General features: G+C 55.7%; 1 protein-coding gene and 1 non-coding gene across 2 annotated transcripts; both read left to right on the top strand.

Moving 5' to 3' along the window:
* Nucleotides 1-802: 802 nt before the first annotated feature.
* TRPM2 (transient receptor potential cation channel subfamily M member 2) lies at nucleotides 803-23,961 on the top strand. The gene is made up of 33 exons (XM_054282574.1): nucleotides 803-906; nucleotides 4,346-4,612; nucleotides 4,943-5,028; nucleotides 5,471-5,639; nucleotides 6,183-6,363; nucleotides 7,158-7,324; nucleotides 7,767-7,947; nucleotides 8,560-8,621; nucleotides 8,804-9,004; nucleotides 9,288-9,390; nucleotides 9,611-9,732; nucleotides 10,646-10,996; nucleotides 11,300-11,437; nucleotides 12,957-13,086; nucleotides 13,358-13,503; nucleotides 13,619-13,731; nucleotides 14,316-14,535; nucleotides 15,113-15,231; nucleotides 15,516-15,648; nucleotides 15,782-15,953; nucleotides 16,455-16,638; nucleotides 16,819-16,997; nucleotides 17,150-17,282; nucleotides 17,401-17,488; nucleotides 18,133-18,220; nucleotides 18,504-18,655; nucleotides 19,132-19,208; nucleotides 19,296-19,397; nucleotides 20,101-20,187; nucleotides 20,315-20,420; nucleotides 21,347-21,448; nucleotides 22,069-22,185; nucleotides 22,987-23,961. Exons 2-33 carry the CDS (start codon nucleotides 4,418-4,420, stop codon nucleotides 23,110-23,112), a joined length of 4,530 nt encoding a protein of 1,509 aa, XP_054138549.1. The 5' UTR covers nucleotides 803-906; nucleotides 4,346-4,417; the 3' UTR covers nucleotides 23,113-23,961.
* On the top strand, nucleotides 21,306-21,390 carry LOC128941324 (Z6 small nucleolar RNA). Its single transcript, XR_008483510.1, has one exon. It is a non-coding gene; the product is annotated as a Z6 small nucleolar RNA (small nucleolar RNA).

The raw sequence follows: 23,961 nt of genomic DNA, 5'->3' as shown, positions 1-23,961 counted from the left end.
TACAATACCATAAATCTTCTGTGCTGAATACTCTGATTCTCACTAACCAATCTAGTACAATATACAAATCCTACAGCATTTACATACAGCCTGTAAGAATCATTACATTACCACACTGTGTTACATTTTAAACCCTAAAAACTCCTCTTTGGGCCCTTCTGCCAAGCTGTAGGGTCTGCTCTGACCCTTGGACCTGTCTGCAAGCAGAGGGAATTGTTCCATCAAAAGGGGATTACCTTCAGCTGGCCACACCATTGTTTTTCAGTTGTTTAGTAACTAAGGTATCTCAAACCTTGCTTTCATTTCAATCTCGCTTAGAGTTTCCATATTCTCAAAATCTTTTGCCAGGCAATCATATTTATAAGGCTTTCCTGTTTCATCTTCCCCAACACCCGCCCCACCTATTTCCTATTTCTTTCTTTCCCTCTCTCTCTCCAGTGAATTTGATATTCACGGTCAAATAAACCCCATACCATTATCACTGGCCTATGTGACAGTGACATTTGCCCCTTAATTCGGGCAGGAGCACTTCTGACATTCTCAATAACCGCATCCTGACGCCTGCCCCGAGGGGTTTGGGTGTGGATGCTGCCCTGCCCACCTGGGGCTGGGGGCAGCGGGGCTCACTGCGGGCACTGCCAGGGTGACTCAGCCTCTCCAGCAAGCTCGGGACCGCCTGGGCTCTGCAGCTCCGCGGCTCGGAGCGCTCCTGCAGCCTGATTTGCTGGGAAGCTGCCAGCGGCTGCCGCCTCCTCCTCTCTGCAGGCAGCTCTGCCCCGCTCCCCGCCGCTGCTCCGGGGACAGAATGACAGAATGACCCGGCGGAGCGGAGGGACACGGGGCTGAATGGCTGCGAGGGCACGGGGCGGAGAGCCGGGGATGCGGCCCGGGCATGCGGCACGAAAGGTACGGGCAGCGCGGCAGGGTGTGCCGGGAGGGGCAGCAACTGGGGCAGCTTGCAGGGGTTTAGGATCACAGGCAATATCCAGGGGCAGTAGGATCAGGGGCAGTTTTCAGGGGGTTTAGGATCACAGGCAGTTTTCGGGGAGGCAGGAGCAGGGGCAGTTTTGGGGGTGGGAAGCATCACAGGCAGTTTTCAGGGGGTTTAGGATCACAGGCGGTTTTCGGGCTTGGCAGGATTACCGGCAGTTTTCATGGGCGTAGGGGCAGTTTTCAGGGGTTTTAGGATCACATTCAGTTTTCAGAGGGTTTAGGAGCATGGGCAGTTTTCAAGGGGAGCAGGATCAGAGGCAATTTTCGAGATGGGAAGCATCACGGGCAGTTTTCAGAGGGTTTAGGAGCAGGGGCAGTTTTTGGGGTGGGCAGGATCAGGGGCAGTTTTCAGGGGTGCAGGAACAAGGGCAGTTTTATGGGGGGCAGGAGCAGGGGCAGTTTTCGAGGTGGGAAGCATCACGGGGCAGTTTTCAAGGGGGCAGGATCATGGGCAGTTTTCAGGGTATTTAGGAGCAGGGACATTTTTCAGGGGTGCAGGGGCAGTTTTCAGCGGTGCAGGAACAAGGGCAGTTTTATGGGAGGCAGGAGCAGGGGCAGTTTTGGGGGTGGGAAGCATCACAGGCAGTTTTCAGGGGGTTTAGGATCACAGGCGGTTTTCGGGCTTGGCAGGATTACCGGCAGTTTTCATAGGCGTAGGGGCAGTTTTCAGCGGGGGCAGAATCAGGGACAGTTTTCAAGGGCTTTAGCATCAGGGGCAGTTTTCAGCAGGGGCAGAATCAGGGGCAGTGATCAGGGGTTTTAGGATCACATGCAGTTTTCAGGGGGTTTAGGAGCATGGGCAGTTTTCAAGGGGAGCAGGATCAGAGGCAGTTTTCAAGGGGGCAGGAGCAGGGACAGTTTTCGAGGTGGGAAGCATCACGGGCGGTTTTCAGGGGGTTTAGGAGCAGGGGCAATTTTTAGAGGGGCAGGAGCATGGGGCAGTTTTCAAGGGGGAAGCATCATGGGCAGTTTTCAGGGGGTTTGGGATCGCAGGCGGGTTTTGGGGTTTGGCAGGATTATACAAGCAGTTTTCAGGGGAGCAGGAGCATGGGCAGTTTTCAGGGTGGACAGGATCAGGGGCAGTTTTCGGGGGGTTTAGGATCAGGGGTGATTTTCAGCAGGGCAAGAGCAGGGGCAGTTTTCAGGGGTGCAGGAACAAGGGCAGTTTTATGGGGGACAGCATCATGGGCAGTTTTCAGGGGGTTTAGGAGCACAGGCAGTTTTTGGGGGAGCAGGATAACGGGCAGTTTTCAGGGTAGACAGAATCATCGGTAGTTTGCAGGGGGTTTAGGATCAGGGACAGTTTTCATGGGAGCAGGGGCAGTTTTCAGGGGTGCAGGAACAAGGGCAATTTTATGGGGGGCAGGAGCAGGGGCAGTTTTTGCGATAGGAAGCATCACGGGCAGTTTCCAAGGGGTTTAGGATTACAGGCAGTTTTCAGGGTTGGCAGGATTATACCAGCAGTTTTCCGGGGGTTTAGGAGCATGGGCGGTTTTCAGGGTGGGCAGGAGCAGAGGGGCAGTTTTCAAGGGGTTTAGGAACCGGGACAGTTTTCGGGGTGGGCAGTTTTCAAGGGGTTTAGGATCACAGTTGGTTTTCAGGGTTGACAAGATTATCAGCAGTTTTCAGGGGTTTAGGATCAGGGGCGGTTTTCGGGGTGGGCAGGATCACCGGCAGGATCAGGGGCAGTTTTCAGCCTTGCACTCTGTCCTGCTGGGTGCTGTGACCACGCTGTGCGACCCAGGGCTGACCTGACCCCCTCAGGCTGGGAAGCAGGCAGCATGTGCCACAGAAAGGGCTCTGTCCTTGTCCCTGAGCCCCTAAGGACAGGAATTCCAGGTGTTGGAGGACAGACAGCTATTCCAGGTGCTGGAGCCCTTCCTGAATGGGTTTATGAGCTGCTTGTGGCCATGCCCCAAGCCCCCACGAGCCTGTCTGCCTTGTGGGACAAGAATTAGGAGTGCATTTGACCTTATTTCAACTGCTCTTTCTCCAAAAATCAGATCTGCTGGGGGTTGTGCTGATGCAGAAATCCAGCCTGCCAAAACCTGCCTCCCAAGGTCAGTGGGGCTGTGGGAGATCCCAGGAGGGAGGCTGATAAAAGAGCTTTTCATTGCGACTCCATGATTTAGCATCCGCATCCTTGTCCCCACAAGGACTCCCCACCCTTGGGTGAAATGCAGGATGTGGCTTGAAGAAAGCAGAAAAAAATCCTCCTTAAACACAGACCCCACAGCTTGAGCAGAGCATCACCTGGGCCTGGTGCTTCCTCCATTACCTAATCCCAGCTCTCCTGAGAGGACACCACCCCTCTTGGGCTCCAGAGACCCCAGCAGCATTTCCACCTTTGCCCCAGCAGCTCTCCCATCTCAGCAAAGGGGCTGTGGGTGTTCAGGGGGGCTCAGGAGTTCTGCAGCAAGCCCATGTGCATCTTGGGGCTCTCAGGGCCCCTTTGCAGGGGACACAGGACTCCAGCACCCGGTCCCTGCAGCCTGCATGTCCACACTCCCAAATTTTCCGTGCAGGGCCATGCTCAGACTGCTCACACAAGAGACCTAGTTTCTGCTCTCCCTGCTGCCAGAAATATCCCAGCTGCCTGCAGTGGAGAGCAGGTGAGGAGAGCCACAGGCTGGCAGTGCTGGGGCACTTTGGGGACATTGGTGGGCTCCCCTGGGGAAGCGTGGCGCATGCTGTGGTCACCACACACGTGGGGACACCCTGTGTCAGGATTGTGCTGAGGGGATGGCAGGTGGGCCACCCTCCACCCTGGCAATGATGGATGGGGCACCTCAGTGCTTTTAGCTCATGGGCATCCTTTATTTCTTTGAAGGCCAGGTTGGAGGGTGTGATGGTGTTCACAGGGAAGAGATGAGGATCTGAGTCCATGTTACAGAAGGCTTGATTTATTATTTTATTATATATATTACATTAAAACTATACTAAAAGAATACAAGAAAAGGTTTAATCAGAAGGCTGGCTAAGCTAAGAATAGCAAAGAAAGAATGATAACAGAGCTTCTGTCTCGGACAGAGAGTCTGAGCCAGCTGACTGTGATTGGCCATTAATTAGAAACAACCACATGAGACCAATCACAGATGCACCTGTTGCATTCCACAGCAGCAGATAACCATTGTTTACATTTTGTTCCTGAGGCCTCCCAGCTTCTCAGGAGGAAAAATCCTAAGGAAAGGATTTTTCATAAATGATGTCTGTGACAGGAGGGGGCTTGGAGAAATGTGCTCGAGGGGAAGGTGTCCCTTCCCTTGTCAGGAGGTTTGAAGGAGATGAAATTTAAGGCCCTTCCCAATCCAAACCATTCTGGCATTCTCTGATTCTCCTCCACTGCCCTCAGGATGGGGATGCTGAGGAGCTCCCAGCCTAGGATCAGGAGAAGGGAGGCTGAGAAGCCCAGGACACAGGAGCCATGTCTGCGCGCGGGCGCTGTGCCAGGGTGCTGCCCTCCGAGCTGAACAAGGTGTGCCCCGAGAGGGGAGATGAGCCTGCCACACACCCCAGCAAGATGAGCGACTTCGAGGTGGTCCCCAACCTGCAGCAGAGCAGCAGCAGTGTCTCCAGGAGCAGGAGGAAGGCTCATTTCCCTGCTGGCAGCAATGAAAAGGCAAGTTCAGGGGGTGCTGGAAGAGGGGATGGCTGGGCACATGCGTGAAACAGCATTAATGAGTGGCTCACTAACAGGAGCATTAATAACTGATCAGGTTGGTTTTAGGGGCAGAAAACCTGCAGATATCTGAGGCACATGGCCAGCACTCATATCCCTTCTCCTTGGAGTGCAGCTGGCTTTGTCCTTGCAGACAACAATGGAGCTTTCATCCTTCCCACCCCAAGAAGTGCCCAGATGTGCTCCCATCTCCATGGTGCCTGGCCCCTGGAATAACTTCTGGCCCTTTCCAGAAACCCTGACCCCTGGCTGCTTTTCTTGCTCCACCAGGAAAATCTCATCTCCTGGATTCCTGAAAATATCCGAAAGAAGGAATGCACCTATTTTGTGGAAAGCTCCCAGACATCAGATTCTGGGTAAGTGAGGCACTCCCTCCTTCCCTCCCCTGCAGGAGAGCAGAAGTGAGGGTTGATAACAAAGCTACAGCACCAGAAAATCCCAGCTTTCTGTCACAGGGATTCAAAACCCTCTTTTTAACTGGTTCTTCAACATGAGGTGAGTCACCACACGGCTGAGATTCTGTCCCAGAGAAAAACATTTCCAATGCTTTTGCAGGCAGTCATTTCCACCCTAAATATTTCCGTCCTAAATCTCTACCGGTGGAAATATTTGGATTTTTTCCCTTAATTTCCCCCCCAAACATTGCCCTTGTTTCTGCACAAGTTCTGAGCTGGAGGAGCAGCTGGGTGGGAGATGTGGGGCCTGTGATGCTCCTCATGAGAACAGCACCTCCTGCCTGGGCTGAGGCCGGGCTTTGCCTTTGGGGTTTCTCCATGGAGCTGTCGGTGTGTTTTTCAGGAGGATCGTTTGTGAGTGTGGCTATCTCAGGGAACAGCACCTGGACGATGCTGCCAAGCCTCCCATCTTCCTGGGGAAGGAGTGGGACCCCAGCAGGCACATCCAGGAGATGCCAACGGATGCCTTCGGCGATATCCGCTTCACAGGGCTGGGACAGAAGACAGGGAAGGTGATCTGCTTGTCCCCCCCGTGGGTGTGTGGGGAGACAGTGCTTGGGTCAGTGAAGAGCTCAGGGAAGAGCTCAAAGGTGTCATGGAAGAGGACACTGAGTTTGCTCTGGATCAGGGCGATGGTTATCTTGGCCACGGGCATGATGACATGGGAGATGGCACAGGAACATTTCCCTCCTGGATGAGAGAACATTGGGAAAGGGTGGAATTGCTCCAAAAGCAACAGTGACTCAAGCAGTGGAGGGGTTGAGACAGGACCCCTTCTCCCAGCCTTAAACCCCTTCTGAAACCACAAGACTCAAGGAGTGGCTGTTCCTTGTCCTTGCCCTCAGATTTGTCTGGGGAATGTTTGCTCCCAGGAAAGCGAACAGGAATAGGGTCATGGACAAAGACCTGGACCAACAGCAGGAGGACTCTGCTGTGGAATGGTGTTGGGAAGCCTCTGGGGTGGGACAGGAGGAATTGTGCTGGAGCTGTCCTTTTACCCTGACACCATTGTTTATACCCAAAATAACAAATGTGTGTTGTTCCTTTTCCTGCAGTACGTGCGTGTCTCCTCGGACACCCCCCCACGGGTCATCTATCACCTCATGACACAGCACTGGGGCCTCGACCCCCCCAACCTGCTCATCTCAGTCACCGGGGGAGCCAAAAACTTCGTCATGAAGCCAAGGCTGAAGAACATCTTCCGGCAAGGGCTGGTCAAGGTGGCCCAGACCACAGGTAAGAGACCTCAGAATAATGAAATTGCAGAATCATAGAATAGTTGGGGATGAAAGGGACTTGTAAAGGTCATCTGGATGCAGAGTGTCTGTGGTGGTGTTCACAGGGGTCCCAGGAAGAGGGAAGATACGAGAATCTGACTTCATGTTTCAGAAGGCTGATTTATTATTTTATGACATATATATTATATTAAAACTATACTAAAAGAATAGAATAAAGGATTTCATCAGAAGGCTGGAAAGGAAAGAGAATTGAAATATAACAAAAGCTTGTGACACTCAGAGAGTCTGAGACAGTTGACTGTGATTTGCCATTAATTAGAAACAGCCAAATGAGACCAATCACAGATGCACCTGTTGCATTTCACAGCAGCAGATAATCATTGTTTACATTTTGTTCCTGAGGCCTCTCAGCTTCTCAGGAGAAAAAACCCTAAGGAAAGGATTTTTCATAAAACGTGTCTGTGACAAGGGTCTCCCTGTGGTTGTACTTGGCCATGCCAGGTTCAGTGAGCTGGGCTGTTCAGGTGATGCTGAGTTGCTCTGGTGATGCTGAGCTGCTTTAGGAGCCCTGTGGGTCCTACCTGGACCACGATCACCAGGGAAGGTCTGCTCCTGCTCAGTCACAAAAGAGGCTCGAAAGGTGCTGAAGAAGGCATTGCCTGTGCCAGCAGGGCAGGGAAGGGACATCTCTCGGGGGATGGAGCACCCCAGCGACCCACAGCCACACGGGGGAGGCTGGGAGATGGCTGTGGGCAGAGCCTCTCCCTTCCCATGGCCCTCTGTGCCCCCCAGGAGCCTGGATCATCACAGGGGGGTCCCACGCTGGTGTGATGAAACAGGTGGGAGAGGCAGTGCGAGACTTCATGCTGAGCTGCAGCCACAAGGAGGGCGACATTGTCACCATTGGCATTGCCACCTGGGGGACCGTGTACAACCGCGAGAGCCTCGTCTGCCCCATGGTGAGCCAGGCAGCCCAGGGAAACCCAGCTGGGCACAAGTGATGCTCACAGAACTCCAGAATGGGTTGGGTTGGAAGGAACCTGACATCTCGCCTTGTCCCACCCTCTGCCATGGGCAGGGAATCTTTGATTAGACCAGGTTGCTCCAAGGGCCATCCAGCCTGGCCTTGAACTCTTCCAGGGATGGCACCAGGCTGGAATTTGCTGAGAAGCCCCTCCACCCTGCCTGTGGTTCTGTGCTTCTCCTGGGTGGACTCTTGTGGGTGTGAGGGCCAGTGCAGCATGGGGCAGGGCTGGTGTGAGTGCTGTGGGGGCACAGGGACAGTTTGGCCAGACTGTCCCCACGTGCTGACCCATTCCTGTCCCCACGTGCTGGTCACCTTGGCTATCTGCTGCTCCTCTGCCAGGCTTCTCCCAGAGTGTCTCCTCCTGCTCCTTACAGGGGGGCTTTCCTGCTGAGTACATGCTGGATGAGGAGAACCAAGGCAGCCTGTCCTGCCTGGACAGCAACCACTCCCACTTCATCCTGGTGGACGACGGGACCCACGGGAGGTACGGCGTGGAAATCCCCCTGAGGACCAGGCTGGAGAAGTTCATCTCTGAGCAGACCAAGGTGAAAGGAGGTAATGGCAACACACAGCCTGGCCTGAGGCAGGGATGGGCCATGCCCCTGGAATGGTGTCCTTCCTGGGCTTCAGCAAGGGGCTGTGGCTTCCCCAGAGGATCCAGGCACAGGAGCTGAGAGGATTGCCATGGTAAATGTGGAACCTGGTTCCTCCACGACACAGATCAAAGAACCTTACTCTGTTAGACTTATGGGATCACTAAAGGAGTCCCCAGACTTGGGATGCTGAGCTGATCAGGGAAAGTCATTTCTCCCAGAGGGCCAGGTCCCAAGGGAGCTTCCAGGCATCACCTTCTCACTGTGCCAATGATCTCCTGCCATAACACAGACACATGTGCTCACAGAACCCCAGAACCCCCTGAGCTGGAAAAGACCCATAAGGATCCTCAAGTCCAACTCCTGGCCTTGCACAGAACACCCCCAAAAATCCCACCACATGTCTGACCTGCCATGCCAGACAATCACTGGGCATGGTTTTCCTTCCCTCCCCTGAAGCCTGACGTGTCAGGGACACTGCTCCCACCTTGCCTTCTGCACTCCACCACTCAGAGGAGACCACACGGGGGGATCAGCCCTATGGGAAGGTCACCCTGGGTTTGCTTCCCTGCAGGTGTTGCCATCAAGATCCCCATCGTGTGTGTGGTGCTGGAAGGAGGCCCTGGGACTCTTGATGTAAGGAACTGATTGTGGCAAGCTGAGGCAGGGGGTCAAAGGAGGGACAGCTCCTTCCTGGGGTGCTGCTCCTGTTGGTGCCACACTGACAGGAGCGCAGGGAGCAGCAGAGGGTCCCAGGCTCAGAGAGGGCCTGCAGGTGTCTGGCTGGGATCCTGACCAAGCTCCCTGCTCTGCTGCAGACCATCTACAATGCCATCACCCACGGGACCCCCTGTGTGATCGTGGAAGGGTCGGGGCGCGTGGCCGATGTCATCGCGCAGGTGGCCAACCTGCCCGTGGCCAAGATCACCATCGCCCTGATCCAGAGCAAACTCAGCATCCTCTTCCAGGACACCTACGAGCTCTTCACTGAGAGCAAACTGGTGGAGTGGACCAAGAAGGCGAGTCCCCTGCAGCCTTTGGGAAACCAAAGAGCAGCAAGGGTCCCAGTGGGGAGTTTAAGCCTCATCTGCCCCCAGCCACCCTCATCATTGTCCTGGTGGGCACCCCAAGGGCTCAGGCTCCCTTTGGGCACAGAGGGAATGTTTGTGACCAAGCCATGGTGGAGGACACAGCACAGGGGCTCTTCAGAGATGGAGGGCAGTGAGGAATTGCCCAGCACAGTGGGGAGCAGCAGCGAGGAGATGTTGCTGCTCAATGCTTTGCCCATGGCTCTCCTTGTAGATCCAGGACATTGTGCGGAGCCGGCAGCTCCTGACCATCTTCAGAGAGGGCAAATATGGCCAGCAGGATGTGGATGTGGCCATCCTCCAGGCCCTCTTCAAAGGTGAGGGCTGGGAGCCTCTCTGGGAGGGTGGGGCAAGGTGAACAGGACAGGGGTCAAGTCACTTCCACCTCTGCTTGACTCATGGGGTCACCAAAGAAGTCCCCAGACCTTGTTCCTGGGGAGAGATGATTATCCAAAGGGCCACACATCCAAGGAGGCTCCCAGGTGGTGTCTTCTCACTGAGTGATCCTCTGTTCTAACCCGTTCACTTTGTGTGCAGCATCCCGAAACCAGGACCACTTTGGTCGGGAGAACTGGGACCACCAGCTGAAGCTGGCCGTGGCCTGGAACAGGGTGGACATTGCCCGGAGTGAGATCTTCACAGATGACCACGACTGGAAGGTAGGGCCACGCCTGTGCTGCTTGTCTGGTCAGGCTTACAGCTTGGCAGGCGCTTCTCACCTTGGCTGTGCCCAGGGAGAGTTTTCAAGGGATTTCTCCTGGACCCTGAACTCCCAGTGCATTAACTGGGGCTGTTCTTCAAAAATGCTTTCAAACACCCAGAGCAGAGCTAAGCACACACAAAGGCAATTGGTATTTGGCTCAAAACCAGTGTTTTTAAAGATCCCACCTAGAACCTAAAATACCTCTTAACAGCTCTGCCCTGTTGTCCCTGCTCAAACAGAAATTTGTGTCTAAACTCATCCCTGGTCATACCTTATTGCAGAGTGGGGCAGGGGCCAGCTCTGCCATCCCTGCTGTGGAGAAGCCAAGGCTGAGCAGGGCTGTCTGTCCTTCCTGATGGGGCTGTGGAACCTGGAAGGGATTTTCCTATCACAGTCAACAGTTTGAGTTCCTCCACCTCACACACCTTTGATGAGACTGGGAAGGGCTGGTGGGAGCTGGGAACACAAAAGTGAAATATTTGAGGATAAATGCCCCAAATGTTGAAGGTCAAGCTGGCAACCTGGAAACTGCAAGGTGTCCCTGCCCCTGGCAGGGGATTGGAATGAGATGAGCTTCCAACCCAAACTGTGCTGTGATTCTGTGATATTCCTGAACTTGGAATAGGTGGTCTCTGCCCTACCCATCCCTCTGCCCAGCAGCCAAGGGGACCGAGGGCTCCATTGCCACAGAGGAGTGCCCTCTTCTAACCCCCTGGGAATGACCCACAAGGTTTAGTGAATGCCTTGTTCTCTTTCACATCCAAACACTCCTCCTGTGCTCGGGGACAAAATCTCCCCCCAAGTGAGGAGCATGGTAAGATGCTGCTCTGAGACCAGGGAGCCCCTCACCTCTGCCTCTGCCCTGCCAGCCCTCAGATCTCCACCCCGTGATGGCAGCCGCCCTGATCTCCAACAAACCCGACTTTGTGAAGCTGTTCCTGGAGCAGGGAGTGCGCCTCAAGGATTTTGTCACCTGGGACACCCTGGTTTACCTCTACGACAACCTGGCGCCGTCCTGCCTGTTCCAGAGCAAGCTGCAGAAGGTGCTGCTGGAGGAGAGGGAGCACACGGCCGGCTCCAAGGTGCCGAGGCTGCAGATGCACCACGTCTCGCAGGTGCTGCGGGAGCTGCTGGGATGCTCCACTCAGCCCCTGTACCCCAAGCCCAAGCAGGCGGAGCGGCCCCGGCTCTCCATCCCCGTGCCGCACATCAAGCTGAACGTACGCATCTCGGGTTACCGCTGGGGAGGGAGGGACACCGCCTCCGGGTCTCTGTCCTCCTGTCTGCTCAAAAATGGTACTAAAGTGCCTTTTAGTCGTCTAAAATGTACAGCTCCCTACAGCTGTAGCACTGTGTGGATGCGTGATGCTGGTGGGTTGGGTGCACGGTGGATGCACAGCTCCACCTGATCCCGCTAGAAAAAGTGAAAATCCCAGGATTAATCCAGTCCTGGGAGCTGGGCAAAGCCCTTTGCATGGGTGCTGGAGGCAGCAGCAGGGGTTTGAGCGTGGCACGCCTTGCAGGTGCAGGGCTCCAGCCTCAGGTCCCTCTACAAGCGCTCTCCTGGCCGAGTCACCTTCACCATGGATCCCGTGAGGGACCTGCTCATCTGGGCCGTGGTGCAGAACCGCAGGGAGCTGGCAGAAATCATCTGGGCACAGGTACTGCAGGAGCCAGGGGGGTGGGATGGTCAGGATGGATGGAGATGAGAGATCTCTGCAGCCAGGTCATGAACTTGGGATTTATTGCAAAGAGCCTGGGTGCAGGGCCCTGCTGGGATTTGGGTTTATTGCAAAGGGCCTGGGTGCAGGGCCCTGCAGGGATTTGGGGCTTATTGCAAAGGGCCTGGGTGCAGGGCCCTGCTGGGATTTGGGTTTATTGCAAAGGGCCTGGGTGCAGGGCCCTGCTGGGATTTGGGTTTATTGCAAAGGGCCTGGGTGCAGGGCCCTGCTGGGATTTGGGGTTTATTGCAAAGGGCCTGGGTGCAGGGCCCTGCTGGGATTTGGGGTTTATTGCAAAGGGCCTGGGTGCAGGGCCCTGCTGGGATTTGGGGTTTATTGCAAAGGGCCTGGGTGCAGGGCCCTGCTGGCAGCTGCCAGCCACAGCTCAGAGCAGGCCGGAGAAAAGAGAGGGGGAGAGAGGACAAGACGGTAAGAGAGTAAAAGGCAAGAGAGCGAGGTTCCTGTTACAACCATAAATCTTCTGTGTTGAATATTCTGATTCTCACTAACCAATCTAGTACAATATACAATCATATAGCATTTCCATACAGCCTATAAGAATCATTACATTACCACACTGTGTTACATTTTAAACCCTAAAAACTCCTCTTTGGGCCCCTTCTGCTAAGCTGTAGGGTCTGCTCTGACCCTTGGGCCTGTTTGCAAGCAGAGGGTGTTGTTCCATCAAAAGGGGATTACCTTCAGCTAGCCACACCATTGTTTTCCAGTTGTTCAGTAACTGAGGTATCTCAGAGCTTGCTTTCATTTCAATCTCGCTTATAGTTTCCATATTCTCAAAATCTTTTGCCAGGCAATCATATTTACAAGGCTTTCCTGTTTCATCTTCCCCAACAAGTTACCACAGCCCAGAGCTGAGGGGCTCACATGGAGCCAAACCTCACAGCCCCACTGTGATTTGGGGTAGTGGGAGAGCTGTCCTGAGCCTGACCCCAGCCAAAGAGGAGCCAGCTTGAGGGCAGTTTATATCCATCCCCAGCCACGGCTGAGGCCAGATCCCTCCCTTCCTGGCCAAAACAGGCAGAGGGGATGTGCTGGGCCAGAAGTGGGCTAAATCAGGCTGAGAGAGCGCCCAGGGACACGGCAGCTGGGATGGAGGAGTCTTCCACTCATAAACAGCATTCCAGGACAAGGGGCAGTGTAGCTGGCGGCCCAGTGAGCATGCCAAGGAGCCACCCTGTCCCATTAGCCAAGGGCAGGGCTGTTCCCATATTCCCCAGGCAGTGGGTTATCCACAGGTGAGCTTGACTCAGCCCTTGTCACGGCAAACTGTCCATCCTGAGCTTGGCTCAGCCCTTGTCATGGCAAGCTGTCCATCCTCAGCACCAATCTGCTTGGGCCACCCTCCCTCCTTCCTGTGGGAGCTAGGCAGATCTTGTCAAGGCTTCTGGGATGTGACAGACAGAGTGCCCATGCTTTCCTTGTTCCTCTTCTGTGCCAGAGCCAGGACTGCATGGCAGCTGCACTGGCCTGCAGCAAAATCCTGAAGGAGCTGGCCAAGGAGGAGGAGGACACGGACACCACCGATGACATGCTGGCCCTGGCTGAGGAGTATGAGCACAAAGCAATCGGTGAGCAGGAGGGCACCAGCACCCCAGGGCTGCTCCTGTCCCTCCCAGAGCTGCTCCTGCATTCCAGGGCAGCTGAGCTTTACCCAGGAGATGTCTGGGGGGTGAGAAATGAGGGTCCAATCCCCACAGTTGGGGATTATGGTCCACAGGCCATGCCCACACACTGGTGGGAGTATCAGTGTGTGGTGCCATGTCCTGATCCAGCTCAGAAGGGTGGCTCTGTGGGCCCCAGAGCTCAGCCTCCTCCTCCTGCTGGTGCTGGCCCTTCCAGGAGTGTTCACAGACTGCTACCGCAAGGACGAGGAGAGAGCCCAGAAGCTTCTCACCCGTGTCTCTGAGGCCTGGGGGAAGACAACCTGTCTGCAGCTGGCCTTGGAGGCCAAGAACATGAATTTTGTGTCCCATGGGGGTGTCCAGGTGGGCTGCCAGCAGTGGTTCTTGGAGGGAATGTGCCCAAGAGTTCCTCCTGGGTGGCTGTGTGCCTCTGCCCTTCAGCCTCTGTAGCCAGAACTCCTCTTTCTCCTCTTCACAGGCTTTTCTAACCAAGGTCTGGTGGGGGAAGCTGTCTGTGGACAATGGCCTTTGGAGGGTGATCACCTGCATGCTGTTCTTCCCACTGCTCTACAGCAAGCTCATCGCCTTCAGGTACTCTGGCAGCTGGGACACTCTTGCATTGTCACAGACATGTTTTAAGAAAAATCCTTTCCTTAGGATTTTTCCTCCTGAGAAGCTGAGAGGCCTCAGGAACAAAATGTAAACATTGATTATCTGCTGCTATGGAATGCAACAGGTGCATCTGTGACTGGCCATTAATTAGAAACAACCAACGGGGACCAATTGATTGGCCATGAATTAGAAACAACCAACATGGACCAGCTGATTGGCCATTAATTAGAAACAACCAACATGGACCAATTGATTGGCCGTTAATTAGAAACAACCAACATGGACCAATTGATTGGCCATTAATTAGAAACAACCACATGAGACCAATCACAGATGCACCTGTTGCATTCCACAGCAGCAGATAACCATTGTTTACATTTTGTTCCTGAGGCCTCCCAGCTTCTCAGGAGGAGAAATCCCAAGGAAAGGGTTTTTCATAAGACATGTCTGTGACATTGCACTGAGGCAGGGCTTCCTCCAGCCTCCCCCTGCAGCTGGCTGGGCTGGGGGGAGCTGCTATGGCACCTCCTGAGCAGCTGAACCCACATCCATCCCTCCTGCAGCAGGGAGAAGAGGCTGCAGCCCCCCATGGGCTGCCTGGCGCGCCTCCGAGCCTTCTTCACGGCGCCCATCGTCATCTTCCTCATGAACACCCTGTCCTACTTCACCTTCCTGCTGCTCTTCGCCTACGTGCTGATGGTGGACTTCCAGCCCGCGCCCTCCTGGCGGGAATATGTCATCTACTTCTGGCTCTTCTCCCTGGTGTGCGAGGAGACCCGCCAGGTGTGGGCACGCTGGCAGGTGGTACAAGAGGGCTCACACCCCTCTGGTGCTCCAGGAGGTGCCACCACACAGCTCATGTTCCCATGCTGCTTCTCGTGTCACCCCCTGTTCTGAGAGGTCCTGGCACGTGGAACCAGCAGATTCCCCATCTCTGAGGCCAGGGGTTCTCCTTGGCTGCTGTGTATTTGCAGGAGAAAATGCTGCAGGGCTGGTGGGCTTTTCCCAGGAGGTGTCTGGTGTCTGTTTTGGGAATGTCAGGAGATGGAGGAGCTCTTCCTTTGGGTGATTTCCCAGTAGGATTTCCAGGTTTTGCTTGACATTTGAGATTTTCCAGCTTTTGCTTCAGCATCCCAGTGCCTTTCTCCTCCAGCCTGAAGAGCCCCAATGTCCCTGGTGTCCCCATGCTCCTTCCCAGATGTCCCCATGCTCCTCCCATGCCCCTAGAGGAAACCACACAGGCTCAGGTTGCCTTTGGGTCAGCAAGAGTGTCCAGTGATGGCCAGATGATCTGTGTGGTCCCTCCTCTCCATGAGACACATGAGCATCTTACACCCAGCCCCTTTTCTCTTCCCAACAGCTGTTGTATGATCCAGATGGACTCGGGATTGTGAAAATGGCTTCCCTGTACATCAAGGACTTCTGGAACAAGCTGGATATCTGTGCCATCCTGGTCTTCATCGCAGGGCTGACTTGCAGGTGAGCTGAAGAGCTCAACGGTATTTTCACAGAATCATGGAATCCCAGACTGGTTTGGGTTGGAAGAGACCTTAAAGCCCATCCATGGGCAGGGACACCTCCCACTCTCCCACGTTGCTCCTAAACCCTGTCCAACCTGGCCTTGGACACTCCCAGGGATCCAGGGGCAGCCACAGCTTCTCTGTGCCAGGGCCTCACTTCTCTCTCAGCAATTCCAACCTAAATGATTCTCTATGGTTCTAAGGTGGCACTGAGGTGTTTCCTTTCCTCTCCTCCATGTCCAGGCTGATCCCATCAACGTTATACCCCGGGCGCATCATACTGTCTCTGGCCTTCATCATTTTCTGCCTGCGCCTGATGCACATTTTCACAGTCAGCAGGACACTGGGGCCCAAGATCATCATCGTGAAGCGCATGGTGAGAGCTCCCCCTGTCCTGGGGGGTGAGGTTGGACCCTCCTGCTGCAGCAGCTGGATATCCACCCCTGTCACCCCATCCTGGAGAGGGGCTTGCTCCAGGACACAGCCATGCTCCCCCTGTGTCTTTGCAGATGAAGGATGTCTTCTTCTTCCTCTTCCTGCTGGCAGTGTGGGTGGTGTCCTTTGGGGTGGCCAAGCAGGCTATCCTGATCCACAACGAGGAACGTGTGGAGTGGCTGTTCCGTGGCGTGGTCTACCATTCCTACCTGACCATCTTCGGGCAGATTCCCTCCTACATTGATGGTATGGGACACTGGCTGTGACAGCCATGGCCTAAGCAGGGTGGCTGTGATAACCATGGCCTGAGCAGGGTGGCTGTGACAGCCACAAGCAGGGTGGCTGTGATAACCATGGCCTGAGCAGGGTGGCTGTGACAGCCACGCCATGAGTAGGGTGGCTGTGATAACCGTGGCACGAGCAGGGTGGCTGTGATAACCATGACATGAGCAGGGTGGCTGTGATAACCGTGGCACGAGCAGGGTGGCTGTGACAGCCATGGCAGGGTGGCTGTGATAGCCATGGCACGAGCAGGGTGGCTGTGACAGGGCTGATGTACCAAACTCATGCTGTGCTGGCCCATGGAAGTGCCACAGAGCTGGCAGTGAGCAGAGCACCTGGGATGGCATAGATGGAGGTCAAGTCCCTGCCTGGTGCTAAGCTGCCTGGAGCTGTCTGAGAGCAGAATGTGCTCCCCAAGACACCCGAGGTTTGGCCACCATGGAGTCACGCTGTGCTGTCCCACAGGGGTCAACTTCAACATCGACCAGTGCAGCCCCAACGGGACTGACCCCTACAAGCCCAAGTGCCCGGAGACAAACGGGGACAACAACACACCCATCTTCCCAGAGTGGCTGACAGTCATCCTGCTGTGCCTGTACCTGCTCTTCACCAACATCCTCCTCCTCAACCTCCTCATTGCCATGTTCAAGTGAGTCTGGGGGGCTCTAGGTGTGGTGGAAGCGATGGGATCCCATTCGGGGATCATAGATGTGGTAGGAGTAGCTGCAGCTCGGGGCTGGTGAGGGAGCTGGGTAGAGCTGGGACACCATCCAGCCATGCTGTGCCCCCTGATCCCCACGGCACGGCTGACACCTGGGCTGTGCCCCAGCTACACCTTCCAGCAGGTGCAGGAGCACACGGACCAGATCTGGAAGTTCCAGCGGCACGACCTGATCCAGGAGTACCACGGCCGCCCGCCCGCGCCACCACCACTCATCCTGCTCAGCCACCTGCAGCTGCTGCTGCGCCGGGGCCTGCTCCGCCAGCCTGCCACCCAGCACAAGCTCAGTGAGCACCAGCACCCCCTCCTGCCCGCTGCCCCCTCCCCAGGGCATGGCACCGCACACCGAGGCACAGGGCTGGGCACAGGGGCTGCGCTCCTGCGGTTTGGGATGGATGGCCAGGGGTGTGACAGCGCTGCCGTGCTCTTCCCTGGGCAGAGGAGAAGCTGGAGAAGAATGAAGAAGCTGCCCTGCTCTCGTGGGAGATGTACCTGAAGGAGAGCTACCTGCAGCACCAGCAGTGCCAGGAGAAGCAGAACACGGAGCAGATGATCCGGGACATTGCACAGAGGTATGGCTGCCCCCTGGGAAGGAGATTCCTTCTGTCCTTCAGTGTCCTGGGCATGGAAGAGCTGGGATCAGGGCAGGGGTGGCTGCTGAGGGTTTTCCAGCCTGCACTCTCTCTCCAGGGTTGATGTGCTGGCAGAGCTGCTGGACTTGGACAGGGTGAAGAGGACGGGGGTAGTGGAGCAAAGATTGGGCTCTCTGGAGGACCAGGTGAGGCAAAAGCAGGGCAAGAAAGATAAAATTTTTCCAGGGTCTGAGTCAATTGAAAGGTGAAATTTTTCCAGGGTCTGAGTCAATTGAATCAGAACATAGAATCTCTCTGAATCAATACTCTTTGATGTGACCGTGTTCACAGGGGTCCGAGGATGAGGGAAGAGATGAGGATCTGACTCCATGTTTCAGAAGTCTTGATTTATTATTTTATGATATATATTATATTAAAACTATACTAAAAGAAGAGAAGAAAGGATTTCATCAGAAGGCCAGCTAAGAATAGAAAAGGAATGGAATGATAACAAAGGCTTGTGGCTCGGACAGAGAGTCCGAGACAGCTGACTGTGATTTGCCATTAATTAGAAAAAACCAACATGAGACCAATCACAGATGCACCTGTTGCATTCCACAGCAGCAGATAACCATTGTTTACATTTTGTTCCTGAGGCCTCCCAGCTTCTCAGGAGGAAAAATCCTAAGGAAAGGATTTTTCATAAAAGATGTCTGCAACAAAACACCAGGACTCAGCCAGGCTCAGGGTGTGGCGGTCGGTCGGTGCCCAGGGTGGCAGTGCCAGGGCAGGCTCCCGTGGCACTCAGGGGACAGCGGGGCAGGAGGTGACCCTGTGCTGTGCCCTGCAGGTGCACCAGAGCGCCCAGGCCCTGCGGTGGATGATGCAGGCGCTGCGGGGCAATGGCTTCAGCCCTGCAGAGGATGTGCCGCCCGTGGGTAAGCACAGCCCGCTCCTCCCCAGCAGCACCAGGCTGGGCTGCCCTCACACCCCTCTGACAAGCAGGGAGACACAGGTTTCTTTGCTCCTGGGAGGTTTGGTGTCTCCATGAGCTCATCCAGCCCTTCCTGAGTCCATCCCCACCCTCCCCGGGGTTTAATGCCAGAAGGGAAGCCAGGGGACACCAACATCCCCATGGAGAGACTCAGCAGGGCCCCAGCCCACCGTACTGGACGTGGGGCCCTGCTTTGTGGGACCCTGCTGTCTGTGTCTGCCCCACAGGCTCCTCCACAGCCCTGGGCACCAAGGAGCTTGCCCTGGAGGGGAGGCCCGAGGAGAGGCAGCCCCCATGCCACGTGCTGGCCCGGAACCTCCTGTACCCAGGGTCCCACATTCTCCGCTTCCCTGTGCCCGACGAGAAGGTGCCCTGGGAGGTAGGAGCTGTGAACAGGGGCACTGGGGCTGGCAGGGGAAGGTTTGAGGCACATCCTGACAGTGGTGGGAAGAGGAGCCCATCATCCCATTTGGGAGCTGTTGTTCTTCCCAGCCCTGGGACCCTTGGCTTCCCGGAGTCACTGCTTGAATGACCCCAAAGGAAAGGGCTAGGATCCATCCCTGCTGGGACCTGCAGTGCCAGGGGATGCTTGGTGGGACACAGGGGGTACAACCACCCACCTGTGTATTTCCTGAAGCATGGCTGGCTCAGGGGCAGGGACAGGATCCAGTGCTGGCTTCCATGGGGGTGTGAGCCCTCCAGCCAAAACTCTGAGCTCAGCCCCCAGCAGAGCCTGGAGCATCACCTGGGGAGCACCCCACGAGCTGGGCAGAGGGAGAGACTGGGCCCTGAGGTGTCCCTGGGGTCCTGGGGGGACTGACAACCTGGGGGCTGACCCAGCCATGTCTGGTGCAGGTGGATTTCCCGCTCTATGACCCCCCTGCCTACTCAGCTGAGCACAAGGACATGGCAGTGCAGGACCCTTTCAGCCTGTGAGTGTCCCCCCAGGGTCCCCAACCCTCCTCCCTGCCCTGGTGGCACAGCCAGCCCTCCCAGCCCGGCTGCCTCCCACCCTGCAGCTCCTTGGAGTCTCTGCTGAAGATCAACTACAACACCATGGACGGGCTGATCGACCGGCAGAGCTTCCACGGGCTGTACACCGTGCAGGACGGGCTGCCACTGTGAGTGCCACTCTCACTGTGAGTGCCACTGTCACTGTGAGTGCCACTGTGAGTGCCCCTGTCACTGTGAGTGCCACTGTGAGTGTCACTGCCCTGTGAGAGCCACTGTGCATGTCCCTGCCACCGTGAGTGCCCCTACCACTGTGAGTGTCACTGTCACTGCTGCTGTGAGTCACTGTGAGTGCCCCTGTCACTGTGAGTGTCCCTGTCACTGTGTCACTGTCACTGTGCCACTGTCACTGAGTGTCACTGTCACTGTGAGTGCCCCTGCGAGAGCCACTGTGAGTGCCCCTGCCACTGTGAGTGTCACTGTCACTGTGAGTGCCACTGCCACTGTGAGTATCACTGCTACAGTCAGTGCCACTGTGAGTGCCACTGCCACTGTATCACTGCCACAGTCAGTGCCACTGTGAGTGCCCCTGCCCCTGTGTCACTGCCACTGTGAGTGTCCCTGCCAGTGTGAATGCCACTGCCCCTGTGAGTGCCACCCCCATGGCAGCTGCCTGGCAGGACAAGCATGGGCACACAGAGAGAGGCCAGGGCTGCCTGGGCACGTCCATCCCATCCCCACTGTTCTACAGGGCAGGGATAACTAAATGCACCATCCTTAGGGCTGACCCCCAAAAACACCCCCAAAATGTGGGGTGCAGGGGTAGGGGAGGTTCTGGGGTGCCCAGAGGGAGCCCTCACTGTCACCCTGCAGGAACCCCATGGGCAGGACGGGGCTGAGAGGCCGTGGGAGGCTGCACTGCTTCGGGCCCAACCATGCCCTGCACCCCGTGGTGACCCGGTGAGTGTGGGGTGGGGATGTGGGGTGGAAAAGGGACCGTGGGGTCACCCCAGAGACCTGGCCAAACCCCAACACTGCTGGGCAGAGGGGAGCCACAGCTGCAGCGTGACAGGGGCCTCTCCCGCAGCTGGAGGAGGAACCTGGATGGGTCCATCATAAGGAAGAGCCTGAAGAAGATGCTGGAAGTGCTGGTGGCACAATACCCCCTGTCAGATGTGTGGGCACTGCCTGGGGTGAGAAAAGGGAAAAAACAGGGAAGGGAAGGGAAGGTTCTGGGAAGGGAAGGTTCTGGGAAGGGAAGGTTCTGGGAAGGGAAGGGAAGGGAAGGGAAGGGAAGGGAAGGGAAGGGATCCACAGAAAAGGGGGAATCACAGGTGTGTGTCACAGCCTGGCTGAGGAGGTGCCTCTGCCCCTCCTGCAGAACACCTGTGTAGTGGTGTTCACAGGGGTCTCAGGTTGAGGGAAGAGACAAGGATTTGACTCCATGTTTCAGAAGGATTGATTTATTATTTTATGATATATCTTATATTAAAACTATACTAAAAGAATAGAAGAAAGGATTTCATCAGGAGGCTAGCTAAGAATAGAATAGGAAAGAATGATAACAAAGGCTTTTGTCACAAATGGAGAGCCCAAGCCAGCTGACTGCGATTGACCATTAATTAGAAACATCCAACATGAGCCAATCCCAGATGCACCTGTTGCATTCCACAGCAGCAGATAACCATTGTTTACATTTTGTTCCTGGGGCCTCTCAGCTTCTCAGGAGGAGAAATCCCGAGGAAAGGATTTTCCATAAAAGATGTCTGTGACACACCTGCATGCCAGGCTGCTGGGGGAGCAGTGCTCTCCTGGCATTTCCCCACTCACCCTGACCCATTGTCTCCTGCCTCTCCCCCTGGCTTCAACCCTCACATCCTTCATGTGAGCCTGTTAAGCCATTGGCAGAGCATCCTTTGGCAGACACTGGATCAGGCAAACTCAGACATACGCTGGGGCAGAGCTGAGGGCTCTGGGCAGCAGAGGGAGGGTGGGAAGCACCAGCAGCCCTTGTGGCACCTTCTGCAGTGCTGGCAGGCCTGATGGCCAGGCTGGTGGCAGGGAGGGAGGCTGCAGTGTGCTGGTGGCAGCCCCAGTGCTGTTATCTCCTTTGGCACAGGGCTCCCTGGAGCCAGGGGAGACGCTGCCACTGAAGCTCAAGTGGATCCTGCGCAGGGAGTTCTGGCCCCAGTTCCAGAACCTGCTGAAACAAGGCACTGAGGTGGGGACACACAGGGGGTCACAGGAGGGCTCAGGGGTGTGGGGACATGTGGGCATCACCCTGGATGGCACACAGGTGACATGTGGACATCACCCTGGGTGACACACAGGTGTCCTGGGGACATCACCACAGCATGGGGACATGTGGGCATCGCCCTGGGTGACACACAGGTGTCCTGGGGATATCACCATGGCATGAGGACATGTGGGCATCACCCTGGGTGACACACAGGTGACATGTGGGCATCACCCTGGGTGGCACACAGGTGACATGGGGACATCACCATGGCACAGGGACATGTGGGCATCATGGGCCATGTGGGTGGCACAGGGTAGAGAGGAAGGGTGCATCACCTCCTGGCCACTGCTCCCACCAGAAAGGAAGGACCAGGGGAGGTGAGGATGTGCCATAATTCGTGTCTGGGGGTCAGGGAGCAGCACAGAGACCCCAGGGAAGGGCTGCCCACACCAGTCTGTGCCTGCGGCAGTGGCTCCCCATGCCACTGGGAATGGGACTCTGGTCTCCAGCAGGGCAGACCTGCAGGGCACTGCCCCACCCAGCCCCAGGGTGCCCTCAGGGAGGTGGTGAGGGCTCTGCTCAGGTGCCATCCCCACGCACAGGTGCACAAGGGGTACCTGGACGACCCGCGGAACACGGACAATGCCTGGGTGGAGACGGTGGCCATCAGCGTGCACTTCGACACCCAGCACGACCTGGAGATGAAGCGGCTGAACTCGGTGAGGGGCTGCCACCCCAGGGGCTCCCTGGGCACAGCAGCCACACCTGCACAGCCGCAGCCCCACAGGGCTCTGCTGCATGCAGTGGGGGAGAGCAGGGCATGAACATGGGGTGGCACCAAAATGTGTGCCCCAAAAAGAAAGAGAGTGGGGGACTGGAGGTGTTGAGTGTGGCTGGCAGCACATGTGTGACGGTGTTCACAGGGGTCTGAGGATGAGGGAAGAGACAAGGATCTGACTCCATTATTTCAGAAGGCTTGATTTATTATTTTATGATATATATTACATTAAAACTATACTAAAAAAAGAGGATGAGGGTAGTGGAGCAAAGATTGGGCTCTCTGGAGGACCAGGTGAGGCAAAACCAGGACAAGCACCCAAGAAAAGTGAAATTTTTCCAGGGTCTGATTCAATTGAAAGATGAAATTTTTCCAGGGTCTCAGTCAATTGAAAGGTGAAATTTTTCCAATTTTTCAATTTTTTCAATTGAATCAGAACATAGAATCTCTCTGAATTAATACCCTTTCATCAGAGGGCTAGCTAAGAATAGAAAAAGAAAGAATGATAACAAAGGCTTGTGGCTCGGGCTCTCTGTCTGAGCCAGCTGACTGTGATTGGCCATTAATTAGAAACAACCACATGAGACCAATCACAGATGCACCTGTTGCATTCCACAGCAGTAGATAACCATTGTTTACATTTTGTTCCTGAGGCTTCTCAGGAGGAAAAATCCTAAGGAAAGGATTTTCCATAAAACATGTCTGTGCCACACACACCTGTGTGACATCTGTCCCCCTGCAGTTCCTCCAGGGCTGTGACCCCGAGCTGTGCATCCGCTGGCAGGTGCTGGACAAGAGGATCCCCCTGCACGCCAACCACAAGGAGCTCCTGTACAAGGTCTCAACCCTCCTTGGTGCCTACTACTGAGGCCTCCTTGGGCACACACCAGGCTCTGGCTGGGACCTGCGGCTCTGAGAACACGGGAGCTGCTGGAGCTGAGGTGCTCTGGGTGTCTCTGTGAATGTATGCCGCAGGTCTCTGGGAGGAAAAGTGTCCCCTCCCTGCCACCTGAGCCACCAAGTTCAGCCCCAGCTCGTGTCTTGGTGCTTCCACATCAGCCCACAGCACTAGCCCAGAGCTTGGGCTACACAGAGCCATGGGGTTTCCCTTTGAGATGATCCTTCTGTCCACTCCAGCCTGCTCTTGGCTTGGGGTGGGCACTGGGGGCTCACCAGCCCCAGCTACCCCTCCTCCAGAGTATCCATCCCTGCTCCTGCTCCTGCTCTGAGCCACTGCCACAGATCCCAAAGGATTGCTCTGGGCAAGGCCTGGAGTCCCTCCTGTGGTGGCTGCACCCACATCTCTGATTGCCTCAGACCCAACAACATGGCCCTGAGCTGTGAGCCAGCCCTCCTGAAGGTGTGAGCAGCTCTTGCCTTGTATACCTATGGATTCACAGCCCTGCCATGCCCCAAACTGTGTGTGATCCTGCTTGTGTATGCTGAGCTTGTAGCTAAACCTCCCTCCTCTCCCTGAGCTAAATGTCACCTGCCTGTCCCCACCCTGGTGCACATGGGTGGGAGGTGGCAGCTTGCTGGGACACAGGTGATCCCTTCTCTGTGCCTTGGGCAGGTGGGGACAGGAGAGGGGACATCTGTGTGTCAATCCCAGACATCCCTGCCTTTAAGGGGTCTTTCACTCACATTTTCTGCTGCCTGCCCTGGGGAGAACAAGGCACAGTGGACGCATTTTTTGATCATCCAGAAGAGGCCCACG

Source organism: Melozone crissalis, unplaced genomic scaffold (assembly GCF_028551555.1).
Source record: "Melozone crissalis strain CALT ecotype California unplaced genomic scaffold, PUWL_Pcris_2 ptg000034l_1, whole genome shotgun sequence".
NCBI classification, from domain to species: Eukaryota; Metazoa; Chordata; class Aves; order Passeriformes; family Passerellidae; genus Melozone; species Melozone crissalis.
This window is presented reverse-complemented; position numbering and strand designations above follow the sequence as displayed.